Source organism: Xenopus laevis, chromosome 2S (genome assembly GCF_017654675.1).
Source record: "Xenopus laevis strain J_2021 chromosome 2S, Xenopus_laevis_v10.1, whole genome shotgun sequence".
Classification (NCBI taxonomy): domain Eukaryota; kingdom Metazoa; phylum Chordata; class Amphibia; order Anura; family Pipidae; genus Xenopus; species Xenopus laevis.
In genome coordinates, this window is record NC_054374.1 from 39,523,381 (window position 1) to 39,546,819 (window position 23,439).

General features: G+C 38.1%; 1 protein-coding gene across 7 annotated transcripts in view; it reads left to right on the forward strand.

Moving 5' to 3' along the window:
• rap1gap2.S (RAP1 GTPase activating protein 2 S homeolog) overlaps positions 1-23,439 on the forward strand; it is a 440,223-nt gene that overhangs the window by 362,754 nt on the left and 54,030 nt on the right. For all 7 annotated transcript variants that reach the window (XM_041583680.1, XM_041583679.1, XM_041583678.1 and 4 more), the window contains 4 exons: positions 8,637-8,672; positions 10,243-10,287; positions 20,851-20,883; positions 22,669-22,878. In XM_041583680.1, coding sequence (XP_041439614.1) covers positions 8,637-8,672; positions 10,243-10,287; positions 20,851-20,883; positions 22,669-22,878 — 324 coding nt within the window. The remainder of the gene's footprint in view (positions 1-8,636; positions 8,673-10,242; positions 10,288-20,850; positions 20,884-22,668; positions 22,879-23,439) is intronic.

Sequence of the window (23,439 nt, forward strand, 5' to 3'; positions counted from 1 at the left end):
ATGCAGAGTGCAACATGGTGCTTGCTGACTGAGTTGTAAAAACATGAACAAATGTTAGAGGAACATAGGAAAGTGAAAGGAATAAATAAGTATATATCTTCTGACTTGTGACATGGTAATGGATCTGCTTTCATTCCGTTTTGTGTGTCCATATTAGCACTGAAATGTCTACTTTAAGGCAGGTTGTGGCAAAAATCAAAAATCCAGTTTTGATCCGCTAAAAACTTTGCTGCAATGAATAGCAATGCAAACAGTGTACAGCATTTTTGTAGCATAAACTTGAATTAATAGCCCCACTTCCTCAGTTTTCATCCACAGCATTGTATGACTTGTAAGATGTGTGACTGCAGCATCTTGCATATTGAGATTTTACATTTTGAGGAAAGTGTTTACTTCAGTTTCAAGTCGCCCACTGCTGGCTTAAATACTGAATCAGAGTGCGTGTATAGTTACGAAGGAGGAGCACTCACATAAAATAAATATCATCAGCCTGGATTCTGATAACAAATGTAATTGTCCCACAAAGTACAGCACTCAACAGGTCTTGTGCAAGCAAAAATACATTTTTTTAAATTTAATTTGCAAATGGGTTTGTTAATTTAAATTTAGAAACTCTATTTTTCTTTGTACAAGACTTGTTGAGTGCTGTACTTTGTGGGACTATATATATATATATATATATATATATATATATATATATATATATATATATATATATATATATAATTAGAACATTAAATAAAAACAGTATGCATGTAATATTTTCCCCCTTTGAGAATAAAAATAACTATATCATTTCCTGCATTTGGGTGAATATTGCCCTTCCGCTGAAGTAATTGGAGGGACTGTCAATTTGGTTGCAGAGAAATCATTCAAACCTATGTAGGCAATGTATAATATATCTGCTTTTGCTTTCATGAGATTCTCAATGCAAATGCAAATTTTGGTAAATTGTAATTCTGTCATTTTGCCCCTGACACACCCCCAATCCCAGGGTCGGACTGGGCTGGGGGGACACTGGGAAAGAACCTGGTGGGCTCCCTGCTCTCGTGGGCCCAGATCCACAGCCTGTGGTTCCTCTTCCTGCCGCGAATTGACCTGAAGAAGGGGCCGAGGCCCTAAGAACACAGCCCATAAGCACTTGCTTACACACGCGTACGCACTTGCACATGCGCATCACAGGCAGCAGGGCACAGTGGCCGGGGCCCTGAGACTCGGCACCCCCAGTCCAACCCTGCCCAATCCTGCTTCCAGGTCCACCTCTTTTCTCCTGCTTCTTTATTTCCCATCCAGACTCACTCAAATTTATGCCATTTGGCCCAGATCCACCTTAGTCACTTTGGGGGACATTTACTAAAGGGAGGGTTATCGCCTTGGAAGGCTCTGCTACATTTCGTGTAACTTCGTCAGACGTTAATTTGCAGCGCATAAGGTTATTCATCAAAATGCGAAGTTACGTCTTGGCAGACGAAAGCTGGCGACACTTCTTCATCATGAGCATTTCATGGCAAACTTGCGCTAGTGTTACTAGCACAAGATCGTTGAGGATGTCGTTTCATCTTATCAGTTATACAGACTCTGGTGAAAGGGGTAACGTACTGTAAAATTTGCACTTAAGTACATTTGCAGAGTAACGATCGTTCCCCTGAGCAGAAATTTGCCTGGCTAAATTAGCGATGAGGTCTTTCACTAGCAAATTGTCCTCTACGCCTGTTCGTAAATGGTGATTTCCCTGCGAAGTGTCGTTTTGGTGAATTTTCGCTAGCGACGGCTTCTTCGCCCTTTAGTAAATTTGCCCCTTTGAGTAAGAAAGCTGCTTTGTATAATAAAGACCTTCCCATCTCCCATTATTCTGGAAGAGGTCTACCAATTAAGCGTATCAACCTTACACCTATCACTAAACTCCAGTGTAAAACAGGAAAGCACAGTCAATCTTTAATGAGGTACATGAAAATGACATAAATCAAATAAAAAAAAGAAGTACTAGAAAATGCTATATTTACTTAGTTCAAGTGGTGCATTTTCTTCCTGAATGAGCAAGTTCGGTTGAAAGATCGAGTCTAAGCTGCATGTCTTCAGCACAGGAGGTTTCCCGGTTAGTACCAGGAATTAAGGAAATGTTTAATGATCTGTATGCCCAAGCTGATAAGGAGAACAATCCTTCCTGACAGCTGCTTTTTTTTCACTTCAGTATATTGCAAACAAATTACAATGCAAATAGGAAGCCGAAGAAGGGTTAAAATAGTTTTTCACTTGAGTGGTGTATCCTTAATAACGCAGACCCTCATTTAAGGCTAAACTAAAACAAACATGGCTTTCTGGTCTTTTTATCTTGTTTGTTATAAATAAGATTTATCTCCATTACAGAAATGGAAAAGCTTGATATTGTGCTATTTATTATGTAATACAGGTTCAACCCCTAACTATATGTCGAGAATAACGGCACCTTTACCTTTTTATTTTCTGATTCAATGCAGCATAGAAAGGCAAAAAAGTGAGCGAGTAGAATTTCAAGTAATTCCTTGAGATGGGGGAGTGCATCTGTACAGAAAACTAATCGGCAACTGCTACCACACGCTATTTAGCAGGTGCCTGCAAGGAAATCTAGGGGAAAGCACTGTATTGGGGTATTGCCACCGTGTTTGTAAATAAGCCCTAAAGTTACTTGCATCCATTCTAGTAAATGAAGTCCAAATGTAAATGTTGACAAACGATAAACCGGTTGCGGTGCATTTTTTTTGTGCGTGCATGGCATTACTGCAGTGGGGCATCAATAATAGCATTAACATAGATGGACTCCAGTCAGTTATGCATGTAAATGTAGGGATGTGAAAATCTTAGACACCCTTACACTTTACAGACAGGCACATCCCTAGTAATATGGACACCTCAGTGGGTCCTTATGGGGACCTTGTGCTTATGTAACCCCTGTAATTCACACAGTGTACACCAGATGGCACTGTGCCAGAGTATAAAAGGTTTAGGAACCATGTGCTCTGGGTCCATTGCTTTAGCCCAACCAAGCAGGCTGGAAGGGAATGGGTAGTGCTGACCCTAGGCGCCTTGGCCCTAGTAATTAGACAGCTATACTCATTTATAGCTCGCTCTAGGAGTGATAGAGAGGTTATTTAGTTGAGCAGCTCAAGGCTCCGCCGAGGAGATTAGAGGGATTAAGATCCCAGGGTATTACTGACCCAGAGTAAGGAACCAAGTGTTGAGATAGGGATGTCAGGAGTTCCCCTAGTCTGCCACTGGAAGATATCCTGAAAACTGGGCAATACCCATCACATGCTGTCAACTTAATCTCTGCTGTATATTCCCTAGCCTGTGGGGATTCAGCCTATACGTGCTGTGAGTATATGCTTCCTTTATGCTGCTGTGTATGTTCTATACTCCATTGTGGATCAATGTGCTGAATGATCTATGTGCTATTGTTCAACAAATACAGTTATTTGTTCAACCGTTAAAGAACTACTGGCGCCCATCATTGTGCTATCGCATCCCGTTACAGTTACACTATACCCCTGCCTCCACCGCGTTGCGAGGGCTTACCCCTGAGAAAGAGAGCTCATCGGTGGTCTCAGCCCACCAAGGAAAGTAGCTAAAACTGCCCTAGCACAAGTCAGTTTACTATAGCGCTACATAGACAAACCCCATTAAAATAACCAGGTAATAAGAACAGGATGAACAGCTACAATGATGCTTGCTGAAGATACTAAGGAACATGTATAGGTACCTTTGTTTATAGAGTGCATTCAATTTTGCATCCAGTTTAGCCAGTTGCACTTGCATTTGTAAATCAATCATTTGGTTATATGTCCTGTAGACTTTTTTTCCCAAGTAAACAAACTGGACATGGAAAAATAAAAGCATTGATCCCTATGCACACACAAACACACACGCAGTTGAGTCCGGTACAGTCAAGGATATATTACCTTGTGTTGTTGTCCAGTAAATGCAACTAATTGTACTTTTCGGTTTCTTTATATATTTTTTTTTAAAATGAACAGCGTAATAAGTTTTGGTTGCTCCTTCTTCAAGGTCCTATACATGCTGGGAATTTGGAGCATCCTATAGCTTAGGCCACAGTCAGATTTAGTGAATCCTCCTCTTCTCTTCGCTGTGCTGAAAGACACAGCTTTGGCCTGAATGCAGCTGCACAGAACGAAATGGAGATCAGCCTGAAATTGCCTGCTTTTTAATATCTCAGGCATTACAAACTCAAAGGTGGAATGTGGAGGATATGCTTCATGCCTGTGGCTTTAGAAGGAACAAACTGAAACTGATCAAGTATGCATTTTATGGCTGATATCTGCCCCATGTGCAATTTTGGCCTGTGTCTCTTTTCTATGCCTCTGCCTTTGGGGAGAAAGAAGAATAAGCTGCTGACGCTCTCTGAAGGGGCTGAATCGACAGTTAGAACAATAGCTAAAATCTGCCCATGTATCGCCAATGTAAAACAATACTTTTTCCCACTTTTAAACAATGCAGGGTGCCCTGAATCCACAGATGCATTTGGTTGACATTTAGATGCAGTAGCTCCTATATCCTGTTCCTGGAACTCTCATCTTACTTAGGTACAAGTGTTGCTGTCCACCAGCTGATGGGCCATTAACTTCAGTCAAGACTAGTGATATGCGAATTTCTCCCATTTGGCTTAGCCGAAAAATGCAAAATTTTGGATTAGCCGAATTTCCCGCAAAATTCTGGAAACAGCAAAAAAATTCACAAAAAATTGTTAAATCGGAAACTTCACGAAAAAATCATGAAATTCGGACGTTTTCACGAAAAAAAACGTGAAATTCTAAAGTTTTCTCGAAAAAATAGTGTAATTTGAATGGTTTTACAAAACAATCATGAAATTTGAAGGTTTTCACAAAAAAATCGTGAAAATCTGAAATTGACGTGAATTTTCACAGGAGATTTGCGAATTTATTCGCCAGCGGCGAAACGTGGAAATACGCCGCAAATTCGTGCCAGCCGAATTTATTCGCCCATCACTAGTCAAGACCAGTTCTTTGCAGACTGTTCCAGGGAATGTACCAATATTGTATTCTTCTGTGTTATTTCCTAACAGTCACTTGTATGACACTGCTCCCTACAGTCCCCTCTATAGGGACCTCCGAACCTATTTAGAGTCAATTGGTGGACTTTGAAAAACAAAGTTTTCTTTTTTTTTTGGATAAACTTTGATTCGAATTCGCTCGAATACTGACCTATTCAATCGAAAACAGAACTATTCGGTGGGAAAAAAAAGTTTTCATTTCGGTTGGTCGTTTTGAATTCGTATTTCAACGTTTTTCCGATTCTAAATTCGACCCTTGATAAATCTGCCCCTTATTGTTGCACATTACCAGGTTTTATTTCAATGTAACATTTGATTACTTTAGTAATTATACACCATTCCCATCACTGCTACACAAATATTCTTTCCAATTTCATGCTTTGTCCATCAAAGCCATAGGGATGTGTTTAATCACTGAGCAAAAAGCCACTCAGTCTCCTGCAAGAGAGTTGTTATACTGTCGCTCTGTAGACACATATGTTTTCCCACTGGCTATCACTTTTTGTCTCCATCTTTATCCTCTCCCTCTTACACCCACATCCCAGCATCTAACATCTGGTTGCTTTGTGTTTGTTCAAAATACATTGTAAAGAGAGAAAAGAAAAACTGGGGGCTTTGTTTATGTCTATGGTAATGCATGGTATTTGGCTTTCCTGGCAGATTTCAAATTCTGTGCATAAATATATTAATACACAATCCACAGTCATAAAGTCTGAATGCAAATGCGCTGTTCCATTGATAGAGATTTTGTTTAAATCAGTTTAACTGAGCTAATAATACAGTGAGCCATGCCCAGCCAGTGCATAGGTGATCTCACAATTAGCACAAGAACATCATTTGTAGGAGCAACGTTCGTATCTTTAAAGGAGAGGGAAAGGCAATTTATACTTGGGGATGCCACAAGTTAGGTACCCCAAGTGATTGTATTTACTTACCTGACACGCCAAGCTGGTGTTCCTATCAGCAGAAAACTGCACCGGCCCGGGGTTATACCTGTGAGCACCACGGAGCGATCCACCTCCTGCTTCTTCGCTCTTCATATTTTCCAGGGCAGACACACGCCCAGTAGAACGTAACAGTGGCCTTTTTCATTCGCCTTTTTCTGCCCTTTCCATTCGCTCTACTGCACATGCACAGCCATGCGCTAAAAGAAGAAGCTGGAAGACGATCGCTCCATGGTGCTCGCTGGAATAACCCCGGGCCGGTGCAGTTTTCTTCTGATAGGAGCACCGGCCCTGGGTTGTCAGGTAAGTAAATTCAATAACTTGGGGTGCTTAATTTTTGTCACCCCAAGTATAAAATTACTTTTCTTCTCCTTTAACTCCAATATTCAGACATATTTTGAGTATATACTGTAGTTAAATTGTTTTTTAAAAAAAAACACTCCATTAAGTTCAACCCCTCCAAATGACCCCCAGTGCATGTTTATACACATACTTATACAGCCTTATCTTTACACTAACATATATATCTATATACTTATACTAAACTAAATAAATCTTAAGAGCACAATAGCCTTGGTTTTATACTGTACTTGTTCAAGAAATGGCAGACAAAAAAACCCATCTATCTGTCTATAATGTCCACAGATATACAGTATTTTAAAGAGTGGATGGCTGGCAGGGCACCAGACCTGGAAGTATTGCATTGTGTAGGGATATTATCTTGGCCCAGTTCTGGTTTTCCCTTCCAGCTTTATTTTTGCTATTTGGCATGTTTATTTTTCAAGTTCCCATTTTAACCCTTTTGCCACCACACTTCGGTTACGTCTCTTGCCAGACAGCTTTTGAACAAAAGGGTTATTTAATAAAAGATGTAAAGTTTGCCCAGTTGCAGTAACTTATACCAATCAGAAAGTAGCATTCACTGATCACCTATTTAAAAGCAAACATCTTATTGGTTGCTTTGGGTTACTGCACCTGGCAAAACTTAGCTTTCCTATTACTCATGGGAGTTTGTGTACTTTCATTTTAGTAACTACTTAGGGGCAAATTTACTAACCTCCAAAAATTCGCCAGCAACGGCTTCGCTCACAGCGCAACACTTTGCCAAGCGTAGATTAGACAGAACAAGGCTAATTCGCAAAAATCTAGCATTACTGCGCCAAGCGAATCGAAGTTGAGCTAGCGTTGGCTAATTTGCATGCGGTGGAAATTTAAAGTTGAATGGACGAATATGTTGCAGCAAATACATTACACTACACAAGCCTGGGAAACCTTAATAAAATAAAATAAAGTTGTTATATTGCCCTACACATGAGCCCAGTGTATAGTTTATGTGCCATGTGTTAGGAAATGTAGGGGGGAAGCTGGTTACCCCAAAAAAAATTTACGTTCTTTTGCAGCCTATCACCCTGAAAAAAGGAAAAGACGCTAGCATTTTTTGGGACTATTTTTTTGAGAAAGTCCTATCTACTGTATTGCACTCCGCCTGGTCTGAGGTGGCAAAGGCAAGTCTGGTGCATCTTGGTGAATTTGCGTAATTACGTCCATTCGACAGAGCGCAAATTCGCCAGGCGTTAGGGAGCGAAGTACTTCTAGAGTCTATCTTCTTCACTGGCGAAGTTACGCCGGCGACCGTTAGTAAATCAGCAAAGTTCCGAAATGACGTCATGCTGGTGAATTTTCGCCAGCGTTAGTCACTTCGCCCTTTAGTAAATTTGCCCCTTAGAGAGCACCTACCAAAATATAGAGAGCAATGGACAAAGGAGGTTGACTAAGAGAGGCTTCCAACTGAAGACTTTACGTATGAAGACTTTGCATATGATACATAAAATAAAATGTAACAACTTTGAGCTTTTTATTAAAAAGTTTGCTTTCTATAGTTCAAACACATGGCTATAATTTGTGATGCAGACTTAGTCTAGGAGACTGTGGAGTCAATGTATAGTCTGCAACCAGTCACTTATGCACTTATAGTTGCTGCACAGGCCATTGTTCTGCCCATTGACACATTAAAGGAGACTATAAAAGCTAATTCTGAGTAAAGCAATAGGAGGGATCTTTTCTCCAGTGATTTAAAAGGTTAAATCCATGTTTCTTCTGCTGTATGATTGTGTTCACCTATCAGTGCTGCGCAAATATTTATTCTAGATCTGCTATATGACACTCTTGGTTGATGGTGGATTTTGCGAAAATCCTGTATTATACTTTTTTCGTGTTGTCTGTGTTTTTCGGTATCCACTCTGACATACTGTTCTGTCAATATACTCTAAAAACAGGTTATATATTGGCTACCTCTTTATGTAGTCTTTAATTCTAATAATCATACCATGGGGATTAAAATTAATTAACAACATCATTTAAATTTCCATTGACTTGCAGACACTCTCGCTTTCTCCCCTACATCTGTCCCCAGCTTCTGTTTTATACTCACAAATGTACAATAGGAAACCTTATATAGATTGCTTTGCATTAAATCTTAGATCTTTTGTATTTACTTTATAAAAAATAAACTATAATAGGGCATGAAAAACTTGTCTATGACAAAGTTATAGTCATTTTAGGTTGTGAAGAACAATATTTGGCTCTAATACTTATACGTGTCTTTCATGTATTCTTTTGTCTTCTAGTCGGCTGAGTTCTTTGAGATGCTGGAGAAGATGCAGGTAAGGGAAAAGAAGATCTGAAGTCATTGCAGCTGTTTAACACCTGCTGCAAGATACCGTTTTTTTTCTGCTGTAGCAATATACTTGGTGTCCCTGATAGGTACAGGGAGCAGTACTCAGTCCTACCTTTTGTACAGTGGTACTAATTCTAGTTATATGGTGGTGACAGCAGTTCCTGGGTGCAGTCATGGTAGTTTCAGCTTGCCTGTATTGATAGCAGTTACAGGTTTGTTACCTAAGTAATAGTTGTACATATCAGGATCAGTTCTAAACTTTGTGCTCTGGCTCTGATTGCATTTCCATCCTTCTTGCACAAATAGGTATCACAGCCACATCATTTAATGCTGCCCAAATTATTTATATCTACCTGAACCTGCACACTTTAGCCACCCCATTGGTGAATATGCTTGTGGTACTATATCTGCTCTCCTTGGTGAAACCTCTGACTTCTCTACTAAATGTAGCTCACTCTAGGATTGAGAAATAGATTTATTTCTCAATCCTAGCATGAGCTACATGACAGAGGTGGCCCTAAACGTATATAGTACTCATAAATAGCTCCTTCATCCCTAACTTCTACTCAGGTTTTATAGTCCAGGATCATTTCTTCTTTACTTAGTTCTGATTTATCTTCTGGTCGTTTACCATCTGCCTCCTCTAGTGGAGTCAAAACAGACCTGATGTTACTGTTTCCCCTACAAAGGGAACCTATTTGAAATCACTGGGCCAATAGATCCTACCTCCCATAAGGCATGTCTACACCTGCACTGGAAACATTTCATTCCATCCATACCTCTTATAGAACCAGCTCTCAGCAGGATTATTATATGAGTGCCACCTTAACCCTGCACATGTCTGTAAGCCTGAAGGGAGATGGCTAAGTGGATTACTACTGACATTCACCCTTTAAAAGGTTAAGTTGTGGGTTGATGTCAGTCTGCTAAGTTAAACAATCTGGCTGCTTTGGACTGTTCAGGTGTTATGGAAGCACTCATATACATAAAATACATGCACAGATGCTAAATTGAAAATTCTTCCTTAATAAATTGCATTTAATTCGATAGAAACATTAATGTAGTAAAACAATATTTACACACAGTCGACGCATTATAGGCCTCCTGTAAGGCTGCATGTATTCATTTTTCTTTGCATGGATTTCAAGCATAGCATTATATCTTATCCTGCGCATGCTGTTATTATTGTACATCCCGCTAAGTAATTAAATAGCTGGAGAAGCAAGATCATTATAAAACAGGTTTACAGACAGGAAATTAATTCAGAAAAAAATGAAACCCTGAAAATGAATGTATACAGACCACTGATAAGAGTTGCAGTTGGGAATTTTGTTTCTGCCTTGCAATTCCCCTAGCAATTCCCCTAGCATTATCTGTATGTCATCCACTCTTCTCTTGATAAAGATTTATATATGAAATACTCTAGTTAAGACATAATCATTAGCCCTTCAAAAGGACTTTCTGTCCATTCATATAAAAAGCGTGTTATATTTCATTGTGCATTTGTGCATTTTTGATATACAATTGTTCTTTATTGATGTGGTTTGTCTTATTAGGTTCCAAAACTGGAAGAGCAGAAAAGTGGAAGTCAGAAAAATAAGGTTGGTTTGAAGATTAGTTAAGTAGCCTATGTGTAAGGACTTACAGTATATTGCATATGAATGTAATAACAAAGTCACGTCTATTAGTTAATGGGGATTCAATGATTAGAGATGAATTTAAATGAGTTATTTATTGTATATTTGATGGGCTGTTTGTTCAAACGCAGGTCCTTCACATCAGATTACAGAGAACCAAATTCAATGGTCAGAATATCTCACCAGCAATATATGAGGGCCTGAGTGAATTAAACCCAAAGTTAGCTTTAATCCAAATAGCTACACATAGCAGAACACACTCCAACCATATCACTCACATAGGTGGCCAAATAGCTAATATCTTTATAAGATCTAAAAAAAAAAAAAGTCTGTTGCTAAAATATTTTGGTGCTTCACTGCACTAAGTTATGGTGATCCAGAAAGACACTGAATTAATATGAACCTTGTTTTGATCTTTTAACGTCTAATGTTGTATGAAATACGTTTTAATTAATTTGTTTTTCTAAGGGTTATAAATGAAAATATTGAAAAGTATTTTCTTGCTCTTTTTAACAACAGGAGTAGAGTGAAATAGTTATAGAAAGGCCAAATAGTTTTTTCTAAGAGCTAACAATTAATCATTTTAGGCAAATTGCACAAATTGTCATTTTAATCTAAAGCAAGACCTAGCTTTAGACATTCAACATCAGACATTCAAAGTCAGCTGAACAAAAAACACTCTTTTTCCAGTTAGAAAGTATCAAAACATGATGGACAATCTATTACTTTCATGGGACAGAAGTAGTTTCCAGACCACTTCTTCAACAATAAATTAGTGTATACATTTAGCATGGGCCAAAAAATACAATAATTTTATTTCTAAGGGTTGAACAGAAGCCTTGTTCACAAATGTATTAAACTCTATAGTTTACAGTTATGGAGACAGTTCCATGAAAAGTTAAAGCAACAGTGCACAAAACCTTCAGTCAAACATGGAGGTGGAACTATTCAACTCAGGTTTTGCCTTTTCCAAAGTTGGTAACTTGTGAAGGTTCAGCAGAGAATTGTCACTCTATTCTGCAGAAGCATGCTATCCTCTCTGTCTTAAATTTGTAGAGAATTAATTTTCCAGGAAGATATTGACCCTAACCATGAATCAAAGCTGTGCCAAGCAGCCTATGGAAAGTTCAGGTAAGAGCAGGGAGAAGTTGCTTGTATAGTTTCACTGTGCAGTCACCATGCTTCAACTCCGTTGAATATCTATAGTGAAAAGGTATAATATTTTTATATTACAGGATACTCTGTTGGATGCACTAAACTTGTAAAAGTGATGCCAGTTTGAGTGCACCTGGCAAATAATGGTTACAACACTATTCAGACATTGAATGCAACTACTAAAACGATTGTTGATTTGTAATAAGTAAGGATGTACCAAAGCCACTATTTTGGGATTCTGGCAAATCCTTCATGAAGGCTTTAGCAAAATCATTACCCTAATTTGCATATGTAAATTAGTGCAAGGAAGCATTAAAAATGTTACCTACCTTGTCTTTGTGACAAAATGTCATGCAATCTTTAAAGTTTCAAATCAGTTCAGCCAGGCCCTTGGATTCGACAGAATCCTGCTGAAAAAGGCTGAATCATAGCAAAATCCCAAAGTGAATCCTAGATTCAGTACATCCTTAGTAATAAGGAAAAACTAAATTCTTTAAAAAATAAAATATAAGTTGTGTAAACATATGTTTTTTAATACATGATGCAGCTAACACAGTAACATTAGTATAGTGCAGAGACTTTGCCCTCCTTCTATAAATTTAGTAGGTGTAGGTGTCTTCAAGTGACCTCAGAGAAGCATCATTAATGCATAATGTAAATACCATTAAAAAATAGAAGGGATGAAATATTTTTTCTGGAACGATCTTTTTATGGATGATCTAATCAATATAATAATTAAGAAACTGCTGCCATTCTGCTTCAGAGACGGGATAACAGGTAGCTCAATCTCATGTGAGCCTGTCGCTTTCTTTTAGACAAAGGAGAGACTGCACACAGACACCATGCTTCTCTTGCTTCAACAAAACATAACTTTATTAACACTTCTGCATTAGCAGACAAAGATCATGTCACATGACTAAGGCCTAGCCGGTAAAACACCTGCCAAGTCCGGGGCCAGTATTACAAATTTACCGGCAATGTAGCTGCCGGTAAATTTGTAATACCCCTAACAAAAGCCCTTGGCCCGGCCCCAATCCGCTCAAAACGTACCTTTTTGCCTCCTTCTGGTTATCCCGCGCTGTGGCTCAGCCCCTTTTTACATTACGTCCTGTCCCCTTTTACATCACGGCCCGCCCTTTTGTTCCCGCCCCCACCACCGGCCGGTGGAAATTTTATTAAAAGGTGGCAACCCTACACATGACACTGTATCAGATCAGTATGAGATCTGCATGAGAGCACACCCATTAATACATATCTTAACAGAAACCCTTTTAAGCCTCTCCCTCTCTGTCAGTGGATAGAGTTTAACTTGGCCATAACTAAACTTTGTTATAACTTTGCATATTTAATTGTCACCAGAATTTCTAAATTCTCATCAAGTAGAATCCAAGTGGGGATACTGTTATATTATAGAGTCCCAGTTAAATTAGCACGTGTCCCAGTTTATTTCCAGGGGGTTAATTTGAAATTTCTGACCTGAAAATGTAATTGAATTGGGTTTTTGAAGTTCAGAAGAATTTTCTAGTGTTATAAAAATACATCACAGACAAATATGTACTTAAGGATTTAGGGCCCTAGACTGCTGTTGATGAAAATATGTATTTCAGATAAACGGTCATTGATCCTGCTAAATTTTTTAGATATAATTCCGGATCAAAGTAATAATCTTACAATTATTGCCGTGAAGCAAAATTTCTTTTTTTTGCCAGAGAAGTATAAATAGATTAATAAGAACTACCAATGTATCAGCTAAAGGTTTCATAGTTTTAGTGGAGACTGACATCATTGGTGACCATAGTGCTAAACTGGTAGGGTAGCTTGTTGGTAAAAAAGGAGAATAAACAAAGCTTTGTGTGGTCCATGTGATGATTTAACTACACTACTGATTATAATGAATTGAAAAAATGTTCTCTGACTCTTTATACCCCTCCCTGTTCACTTTGCAGAAGATGTGGAGTATACAAACAGCCAGATCTATAGAGATCAAAAAGAAACCCTTTTTTAGAAGCTTTTTCCAGGAAGGTTGAATATGTTCAGTTGCCTTTTGAGCAAAATGACTGGTACTTCTTTGATGTTCTTTAGGAGTTGTTCTTTTCCTTTGTTCTTATTTTCAGAGTACTCATCACAAACATTAGTTTCAGAAGTTTATAAAATAATATTGCATTGCGAAAATGTATTTCAACTGTTCCTGTAAGGCATCATGCTCAATATTGCCCTTGGGTTCTTCCAGTAAATTGCTAGGTGGGCCAGAAGCTGACAACAAGGACGTCAGCATGAACATAAGTCACATTTTTTTTTATTAAAACTCAATTTTTTCTAGCTGAGTTTTTTAGTCTAAAAACTTGAATTTTTCTAGATTTATTATGGCCCGAAGCTGCTTAAAGTCTGAATCCTGAAAATACTCCATCTAAAAGTTAGCTGTCCCTTTAACCATATGAAGATGTTTTTAACCATCAGGAACTTTGGGAATTTTGGGGTGTTTGATGCTTGTTTTTGTATGATTTGAATCTCAAATTTTTTTGTTTTTTGATAAATAAAAATTTGAGTTTTTTTAATCCACTTGTTTTCAATTTGAAATATTAGTAAATAAGGCACATTTGTGGATGGAAGTTAGGTTGAGTTTGTTTCTAATAAAATATGAAAAAAAAATTGAGTTTTACTAATTAACCCCCTTAATATGACACCATTTCAGTATATCAGATCACATTTTACTTAAGTAAAAATGTCACGGTCGGCACCCTAAACCAGAACTAGCGCCAAGCTCCCTGGTCTCGGCTCGGCTTCACCAGTAGTGTGACCGCCTTTGGCTTCGGGAGGAGCCCTCAGCGTACTCAGATGCCACCTGGACTTTTCGAGAGGAGCAAGGCGAGGAGTTCTGGCAAGCAAAGGGGCAAAGTCAGTTAGGCCGAAAGTCGTGGTACAACAACGTAAGACAGATTCGTAGTCAGACTGGCGGGGTCGAGGCAGGCAGATAGCTAGAATCGTCAGACAGGCAAGGGTCAAAACCGGGTAATCAATCAGATGGGACGAAGCAGAATCGGAGTCGAATAACAGGCAGAGGTCAAACCAGAATGTCGAACAGAGGGGTTAAGCAGAATCAAGGTCGGTTTCAGGCAAGGGTCAGGTTCCAGAGATCAGAGTAGTCAAACAGCCAGGCAGGGGTCAAAACAGATAATCAGAAACAGATTCAAACAGAATAGCAATAGCTAACAGCACCAGGAACAAATCCTATCACGGCAATGACATAGAAGAAAATGTCCCTTTAAATCCTATTTGAATTTCGCGCCATTGCGCACTGACGTAATCGCGCCAGCGAGCATGCGCCTATAAAAAACGGAAATCCACGCGCGGCGCGCATTAGGAAGCCGGCAGTGAAGGAGAAGGACGGTGCGGCGGGCGTCCCCGCCGCACCACCACTAGACCACCAGGGTAAGGATTCCTTACAAAAATGCACTGTGGAAATGGCTGAAATAAGTATTCATTTGATGCTAGTCCTTAGTATGATACAATCTGGCAGTAGACTATTAAATTGTATTTGGTATATATAATATTCTGTGACCATTAGCATTATTGCTCATGCAGTATGGTTCTGATAGATGGAACATGGAACAGATTTGCCCATAACTAGCCACATCCCCTGCCCTCCCTACTTTCCAGCCCAAGCCTGCTACCAGTTGCTTTCTTGCAGTGGGCGCTGAACTTTATTACAGTGGTTACAGGGACTATACTACAATAGTGCAGACACTACAATATGTTCCCAGGGCTGAATTTAAAATCCGGCGGTCCAGAGGTCTGCGTCCTCCATGGTACATTCCTCCCAAAGGATCACGTGCGCATGCGCATTCTTCTAACCGGAGTACTAGCGCCTAGTGGATATTGCTCCGGAAATTTAACAAATCAGTCCTGTGGCTGGGCGGCATGCCACGTTAGGCCCGGACCTTTGCAGCCTCACCGCAAATCCGAGCCTGCTAATTCCTCAGGCTCTCCTGCAGTCACAGGTCAGCTGTATTGTAGTTATGCTAATATATAAGAGGTTAATTAATAATATTATATTTAAGTGCATACAAAACTTTTTTATTTTATTGTCCCTTAAAGTTAGCAGCATGCCTGTTAGTACCAAGAAAGCATAACTGCATGTGTAGTTGTCATTTTTTGAAAAATGTGCGTTTTTATTATTTTGGTCAATGTTCTCCAGCTAACAATGGTTCATTCTGACTGCACTATAAGCTTTGAGTGTTGCTTTCACCGAATCCTCTGGGCAGCAACAAAGCCAGCAGACAGTGGGATTCATTAGGAATCGGCAACTGTATGAAAGCCATAAATTCTGCTCTTCATTATGTCTGGAATACCAGTCAGGCAGTTACATTTCACTTGATCATAGTTTTCAAATTGCAGAAATTGCATTTCCAGTCAGAAAGTAGAGAGGATAATTGGAGAAAACTTGAGGCTTACACTGCTCACGAGGAAACTTCGGGCGACTTTGGAAAACGTTTTTTCATTTTAGCCGGTGCAGAGTCAGGGAAGGCGTTTGGTGAGATTGGTCGCTGGAAAGACGAGGCGATTAGTCGCCATGCGACCAAATCTCCCCAAAACGCCCAGTGTGGCCTGACCCGTAGGATGTGAACTTACTGTTGTTAATAAGTCATTTCAGCATCTTGTATTATCAGAGAGGTGACTTTCAGGGCTATGTGCTAACCATTCCCATACAGAGGCAATTCTCACTGCTTTAGGTAGAAGCAACATTTTCCTAATGTGATTTTTAAGGCATCCAGTCAATGTTTACTTTCTGTGTGCGCACAAACTCCCACACAAGAACTAAATACTAGGTGCATGCACAATTTTTTGTTTTCTCCACAATTTACTGGGTGCAGCGGTCTTTTACCTTTCCTGGCCTGGCATGAATGCACAGCATCACGGAACATTACATCCAACTGCTAGAATCTTTCGGATAAGTTCTAAAACTCATATAGAAAAGGCATGTAACTTTGTTGTGCAATAGTAGTACGGAGCACACGGTGGCTAGACTGGTTAAAACTTAATTTATCTAAAATACATTAAGGGGCAGATTTACTAAGCTCGAGTGAAGGATTCGAATTAAAAAAACTTCGAATTTCGAAGTGTTTTTTGGGCTACTTCGACCATCGAATGGGCTACTTCGACCTTCGACTACTACTTCGACTTCGAATCGAACGATTCGAACTAAAAATCGTTCGACTATTCGACCATTCGATAGTCGAAGTACTGTCTCTTTAAGAAAAACTTCGACCCCCTACTTCGGCAGCTAAAAGCTACCGAAGTCAATGTTAGCCTATGGGGAAGGTCCCCATAGGCTTGCCTGTGATTTTTTGATCGAAGGATATTCCTTCGATCGTTGTATTAAAATCCTTCGAATCGTTCGATTCGAAGGATTTAATCGTTCGATCGAACGAATAATCCTTCGATCGATCGATCGCAGGATTTGCGCTAAATCGTTCGACTTCGATATTCGAAGTCGAACGATTTTAGTTCCTAGTCGAATATCGAGGGTTAATTAACCCTCGATATTCGACCCATAGTAAATCTGCCCCTTAAAGTTTGAATTCATAACATGAATGTAACGTCTCTCCCAAAGTTTGATGCATTTCGTGGCTTCTCGCCACTTCCTCAGAAGCATGTAGCTTTGTTGAAAACATTATTGTAATTTTCCTTGATTTATATAGCACCAATGTATTGTACAGAATGTTTAATCATCCACCCGAATGGAGCTTGCAATTTAATTTGACAACTACCGACACAAATAACACCATGGCCAGTTTTACCAGTCATTTAACCTAACATCACCTTTATTGAGGAAACCAGAACACAGATAGGACATTTAATCTAATGTATTAATAGTTCCTGTTCTGAATCAACATCATTGTGAAGTTGTAAAATGAACCGTAGTGCTCTCCTACGGAAGAGCACTGGGGCCAGCAAAAAAAAAAAAATTATGGTGAATTATGACTTTTAAAAATCATAATTATGACTTTAAATCTCATAATTATGACTTTAAATCTCATAATTATGACTTTTAAACTCATAATTATGACTTTAAATCTCATAATTATGACTTTTAAACTCATAATTATGACTTTAAAAAGTCGAAATTATGAGTTTTAATCTCATAATTATGACTTTTAAACTCATAATTATGACTTTAAAAAGTCGAAATTATGAGTTTTAATCTCATAATTATGACTTTTAAACTCATAATTATGACTTTAAAAAGTCGAAATTATGACTTTTATTCTCATAATTATGATTTTTAAACTCATAATTATGACTTTAAAAAGTCGAAATTATGACTTTTAATCTCATAATTATGACTTTTAAACTCATAATTATGACTTTAAAAAGTTGAAATTATGACTTTTAATCTCATAATTATGACTTTTAAACTCATAATTATGACTTTAAAAAGTCGAAATTATGACTTTTAATCTCATAATTATGACTTTTAAACTCATAATTATGACTTTAAAAAGTCGAAATTATGACTTTAAATTTCATAATTATGACTTTTAAATCTCATAATTATGACTTTAAATCTCATAATTATAACTTTTAAACTCATAATTATGACTTTAAAAAGTCGAAATTATGACTTTTAATCTCATAATTATGACTTTTAATCTCATAATTATGACTTTTAAATCTCATTATTATGACTTTTATTCTCTTAAAGGGGACCCGTCACCCAAAAAAATTATTCAAAATCCTATTTTATCAGATTAGTCAAGGAAAACGAACTTTAACTACACTATATAAATTATTTGAATCTTGTTTCCTTCAGTCTGGGATTTCAAAATTATAGCAAGCAGGCAGCAGACATTTTGTGGGCACTGTCATTAAGAAAAGCCTTGTATCATCTCAGAATCTTGTTTGTGCACCAGAATGGGGGACCCGATGTCCATCCCCATGCCCTGACCACACAATTATATGGTAAAGAGAACTGGGGGAATGTGGGGAGAGCAGTGACATCTAAGAAGTCCTAAGTTGAAAGTGAAAGTAATTGTCTGCCCCGCCTCTATGCCACGGGCATAGAGGAGGGGCAGACAATATTTGATTGACAGCTGAGATTTTTAAATGAGTTTACAACAGCTATGAATGCTTTAATAAGAAATAGAAATTGGATTTCATGTTTAATTTGAAAAGGACTTTAATTATACAGATTTTTGTGTCTGGGTGACAGGTCCACTTTAATTATGACTTTAAAATGTCGAAATTATGACTTTTGCAGTCCTGCTTGCAGCTGAGCTTTCATCTACACAGGACATTACAGGCAGGGCATTTGGCTGCAAGCAGGCCTGCAAAAGTCATAATTATGAGATTTAAAAGTCATAATTTCTACTTTTTAAAGTCATAATTTCGACTTTTTAAAGTCATAATTATGAGATTTAAAAGTCATAATTATGAGATTTAAAGTCATAATTTTGACTTTTTAAAGTCATAATTATGAGATTTAAAAGTCATAATTATGAGATTTAAAGTCATAATTTCGACTTTTTAAAGTCATAATTATGAGTTTAAAAGTCATAATTATGAGATTAAAAGTCAAAAATTCAACTTTTTAAAGTCATAATTATGAGTTTTAAAGTCATAATTATGAGATTCAAAGTCATAATTTCGACTTTTTAAAGTCATAATTATGAGTTTAAAAGTCATAATTATGAGATTAAAAGTCATAATTTCGACTTTTTAAAGTCATAATTATGAGATTAAAAGTCATAATTTCGACTTTTTAAAGTCATAATTATGAGATTTAAAGTCATAATTATGAGTTTAAAAGTCATAATTATGAGATTTAAAGTCATAATTATGACTTTTAAAAGTCATAATTCACCATAATTTTTTTTTTTTTGCTGGCCCCAGTGCTCTTCCGCTCTCCTGTTTGAATCTCTAAATAGTTCTATACATAGGATGGTGTTGCCTGGTTATATTGCTGATTATGTCATTAATGATTTAAGATCCATTTTGACTTTTCATTTTTTATGAATATGTTATAAACTGGGATCGTTACATTTTACAATTATATTTCTTAAAAGGGTTTGTTTACCTTCCAAACAATTTTTTTCAGTTCAGTTGTTTTCAGATTGTTCACCATCTTTTATTTTTTACAGTTCTCTCAAAATTTAAGTTAAAAGTTGAGTTTTACTGTCCCAGTCTGCTTCATTCAGGCTGCTCAGTGATCCAGGAGCCTCTGAACTGTTACAATTTGCTAGTTAGTACAATTAGTTGATTCATTTCTCATCAGTTTCTGTGGAATATTAGGAACAATTGTATTTGTATTAGGAGTCATTGTAACAGCTGCCTTTAATGAAACTCAGGGATTCTGCTCAAGCAGGGACAAAGATAAGAAATGTATCAACTAAATGTATCAATTTAGAACAGTTAAAGGGGAATTCTGGTTTCCAAACCAAAATTTGACAAAGAGGCCCACATAATACAGAAACCCCTAACAGATGCCTGCTGATACAAAGTAACAGAAGTCAGCCAGCTCAGCAAAGTAGTCAGACAGATCAGCAGGGGAGCAGGGGGCTAGGCTTAGGGAACTGTTCCAAACCATTAAAAATCATGAAAAGTCTGCATATTTTTTAATTGATGTATATTGCAAAGTTGCTTGAAATTATGTTTACTTTTCAAAAAGCTTGTTATGTTTTTTGTGGAGTTCCCCTTTAAAGAGTAGGCACCCCCCAGAGCTATTTTAGTTTTTTTTATTTTTAATGAAATTTTATACTTCAATATTAGAAAAATGGTCAAAAATAGAAAGTAACTGGATGGTCAACACATGGCTAATTAGATGGCAAATTAGAATTTCAGCTCTACTAGTTCATAGAGGCCTCTTTAAAGAGTAGGCACCCCCCAGAGCTATTTTAGTTTTTTTTATTTTTAATGAAATTTTATACTTCAATATTAGAAAAATGGTCAAAAATAGAAAGTAACTGGATGGTCAACACATGGCTAATTAGATGGCAAATTAGAATTTCAGCTCTACTAGTTCATAGAATGCATTTGCACACTCCGCATTACCGATCCAGCCCCCTCTCACCCCAATCTGTCTCGGAAAATGTATCTGTAGGGGGGCTGAGAAAGCAGAAACCCTTCAGTCACCTCTGGGTGGTGGGATGGGCTTAAATGGCCCTGTATATTTTAATCTCTATTTTGTAAATGGGAATACTGATGCATCTGACAATGCTGCCATGTGGCTATCCAGTAAATAATACAATGCACTTGAAGGACTGACTTTATTCAGCTTTATGATGAACTGTGAGCAGCCATTATAACATTATAATTTATGTCTGTTATAAATACCATACCAAATATTTACTGAAATTAATATTTTTCCCTTTACAGGATAACTACATACCATATCCCAGCATCGAGGAGGTAATATGACAGCAATTCATTTTTCATTATAAGGAGTTTTTCCCATTTAATGTACTATGGGGAATATAATGGTATAATGCCCAATACATTAGTTACAACAGTTACAACAGCAATGGTGACACGTTTTAATAATTGAGAATGAGTGTACAAATCTCCCATATACTACACGGCACTGCATATTGCTAAGCTATAGTCAAATAATAACACAATAAAGCAAGTCGAGTTTGGGGTATGTGCAAAGTCTTTAATTCGACAGGAGTGTAACCCAGGCAGGGCAATATTTATATATAGGCACTAGGGATGCACCGAATCCACTTTTCTGGATTCGGCCTAACCCCCGAATCCTTTGCGAAGGATTCAGCCGAATACCAAACCGAATCTGAATCCTAATTTGCATATGCAAATTAGGGGTGGGAAGGGGAAAACATTTTTTACTTCCTTGTTTTGTGACAAAAAATCAAGCATTTCCCTCTCCGCCCATAATTTGCATATGCAAATTAGGATTTGGATTCGGTTCGGCAAGGCAGAAGGATCTGGCCGAATCCGAATCCTGCTGAAAAAGGCAGAATCCTGGATTCGGTGCATCCCTAATAGGCACCCAAGAGCCTGTGCCTAGGACAGCAGCTTTTAGGGGTTGGCCCTCAGGTGTCTATATAATAGAATATTTTTAAAAGAAAAATAAAAATTCACCCCTAGCTTTGCCAGTGGATTTATGCAGTAAGTATCCTGTGGTGGCTGGGGGGATTTTTTTTTTCTTTAGGTACAGGGTGAGGGGTACAGCTAATCAAGGATATGACAAATACAAGAGATGTCACGAACACACCTTGTACATGACATCACTTCCATACATTGGGGTTACTATAAGGTCCAGAGCCTAGGGTGGCATCAGACCTAAATACAGCCCTGAATCCAGGCTTTCCTTAGACTAGTGTCAGTAGCCTGAGTATGTGTGCAAGATTCAGGAGCAGGGAATCTAGAGTGTTATAATAAAATGGGTTTTGGTTTGAGGTAATTGTTGATGTGCACTACTATGATTTGACACATAGAAATTAATGTCAACTTTAAAATCAGAGCAAGTCAGACCGGGAGTCTGTACCCACCTCTAGGAATCAGAGAGGCTGCTGCAGGTGTTGTCTTTGGTAAAATGATTAATATGTAAATTTTAATGACATGTAAGCCAATGGCAAACTTTACCTTTAAAGCTGGCCACAGACGCAAAGATCCGATCGTACAAATCAACGTACGATCAGACTTCCCCATCTCCCGACCTGCCACTAACCATTCCGATCAAATAAAGTAGTAAAAGAACAGATCAGCCGATGTTCTGCCCCTGACAGAAATCGTACGAAAGTTATGTCCAACAAAAGCTGGTGACAGTCTCCCTCTGAAAATCGTAAGATTGGCAATACATGCAGAGATATTACCCGCAGCCGACAGAAATCTTTTAACCTGTCCGATCAACCAAATAACCGATGTCCGCTGGACGAAAAATGCCAGGACTCTCCACACACCGTCCAAAAATCCTCGATTCGTACGATCAGATCTTTGCGTCTATGGCCAGCTTAAATCTTTTTAACGTACAATAAATATAATCAAATTTCATTTAAAGTAGGGCAGCATCGAGTTTTCCTTTTAAGTGGTGTCTGTATGTGAATGTTTGTCTCCACTAACCATTGTTAAATATATAACCAGTGCTAAGCAATATGTTGGCGCTATATAAAAACAAGTTAATAAAATAATAAACCAATCCAGCAACAGTTTATTAATAATACCTATGTTCTTTAGATCCTCGAGAAAGACACGTCTTATCCACTAATTATCCTGCCTCAGTTTGGAGGTTACTGGATTGAAGATCCTGAAAATGTCAGCACCCCAACGTCATCAGACAGCAGCATATGTGATGATGAAGAAGAACCATTAAGCCCCAGCACCTACGGATACAAGCTCGAATACAAAGGCTCTGCTCGAGCTTATAGAAAGCATTTCATGGGCAAGGTGTGATGGTTTTCCTTCATGCGCAGTATTGTTTGCAGATATTTGGGGTTAATATGAAAATGGATACGGTTCTAATAAATCTTAATTTCTTTTTGAAGGTAGATTTAAGAGACAAATATCTATACATACTAGCTCTGCAAATCCATTTACATGTAATGTTAAATGTATTTTTTTAGTTGTAATATTGGTATGATGCAGCCATCTCAGGTCATTGTGGCTGATCCTGTGCTTTCAGAAAGAGCCAGCACTTCAGGATGGAATTGCTTTCAGATAAGCTATTGTTTCTACTACTCCCAATGTAAATAGAGTAGTTATGGTTGTTGGGCATGGGTGTTTTGCTACTAGTGTTATTCTTATATCTGCAATGCAGGTGTCGGGGAGTTGCTATCTTGTTACCTTCTCATTGTTTTGTTGATGGCTGCTGGTGGGGGGGAGGTATGGGGGGAGAGATCACTCCAACTTGCAGTGCAACAGTGTGCCAGAGTACCTGGAGTTTACCAAAGTCACATGACACTTGGGAAACTAAGAACATGTAAAATGGCAAATTTAAAAAATAAATAT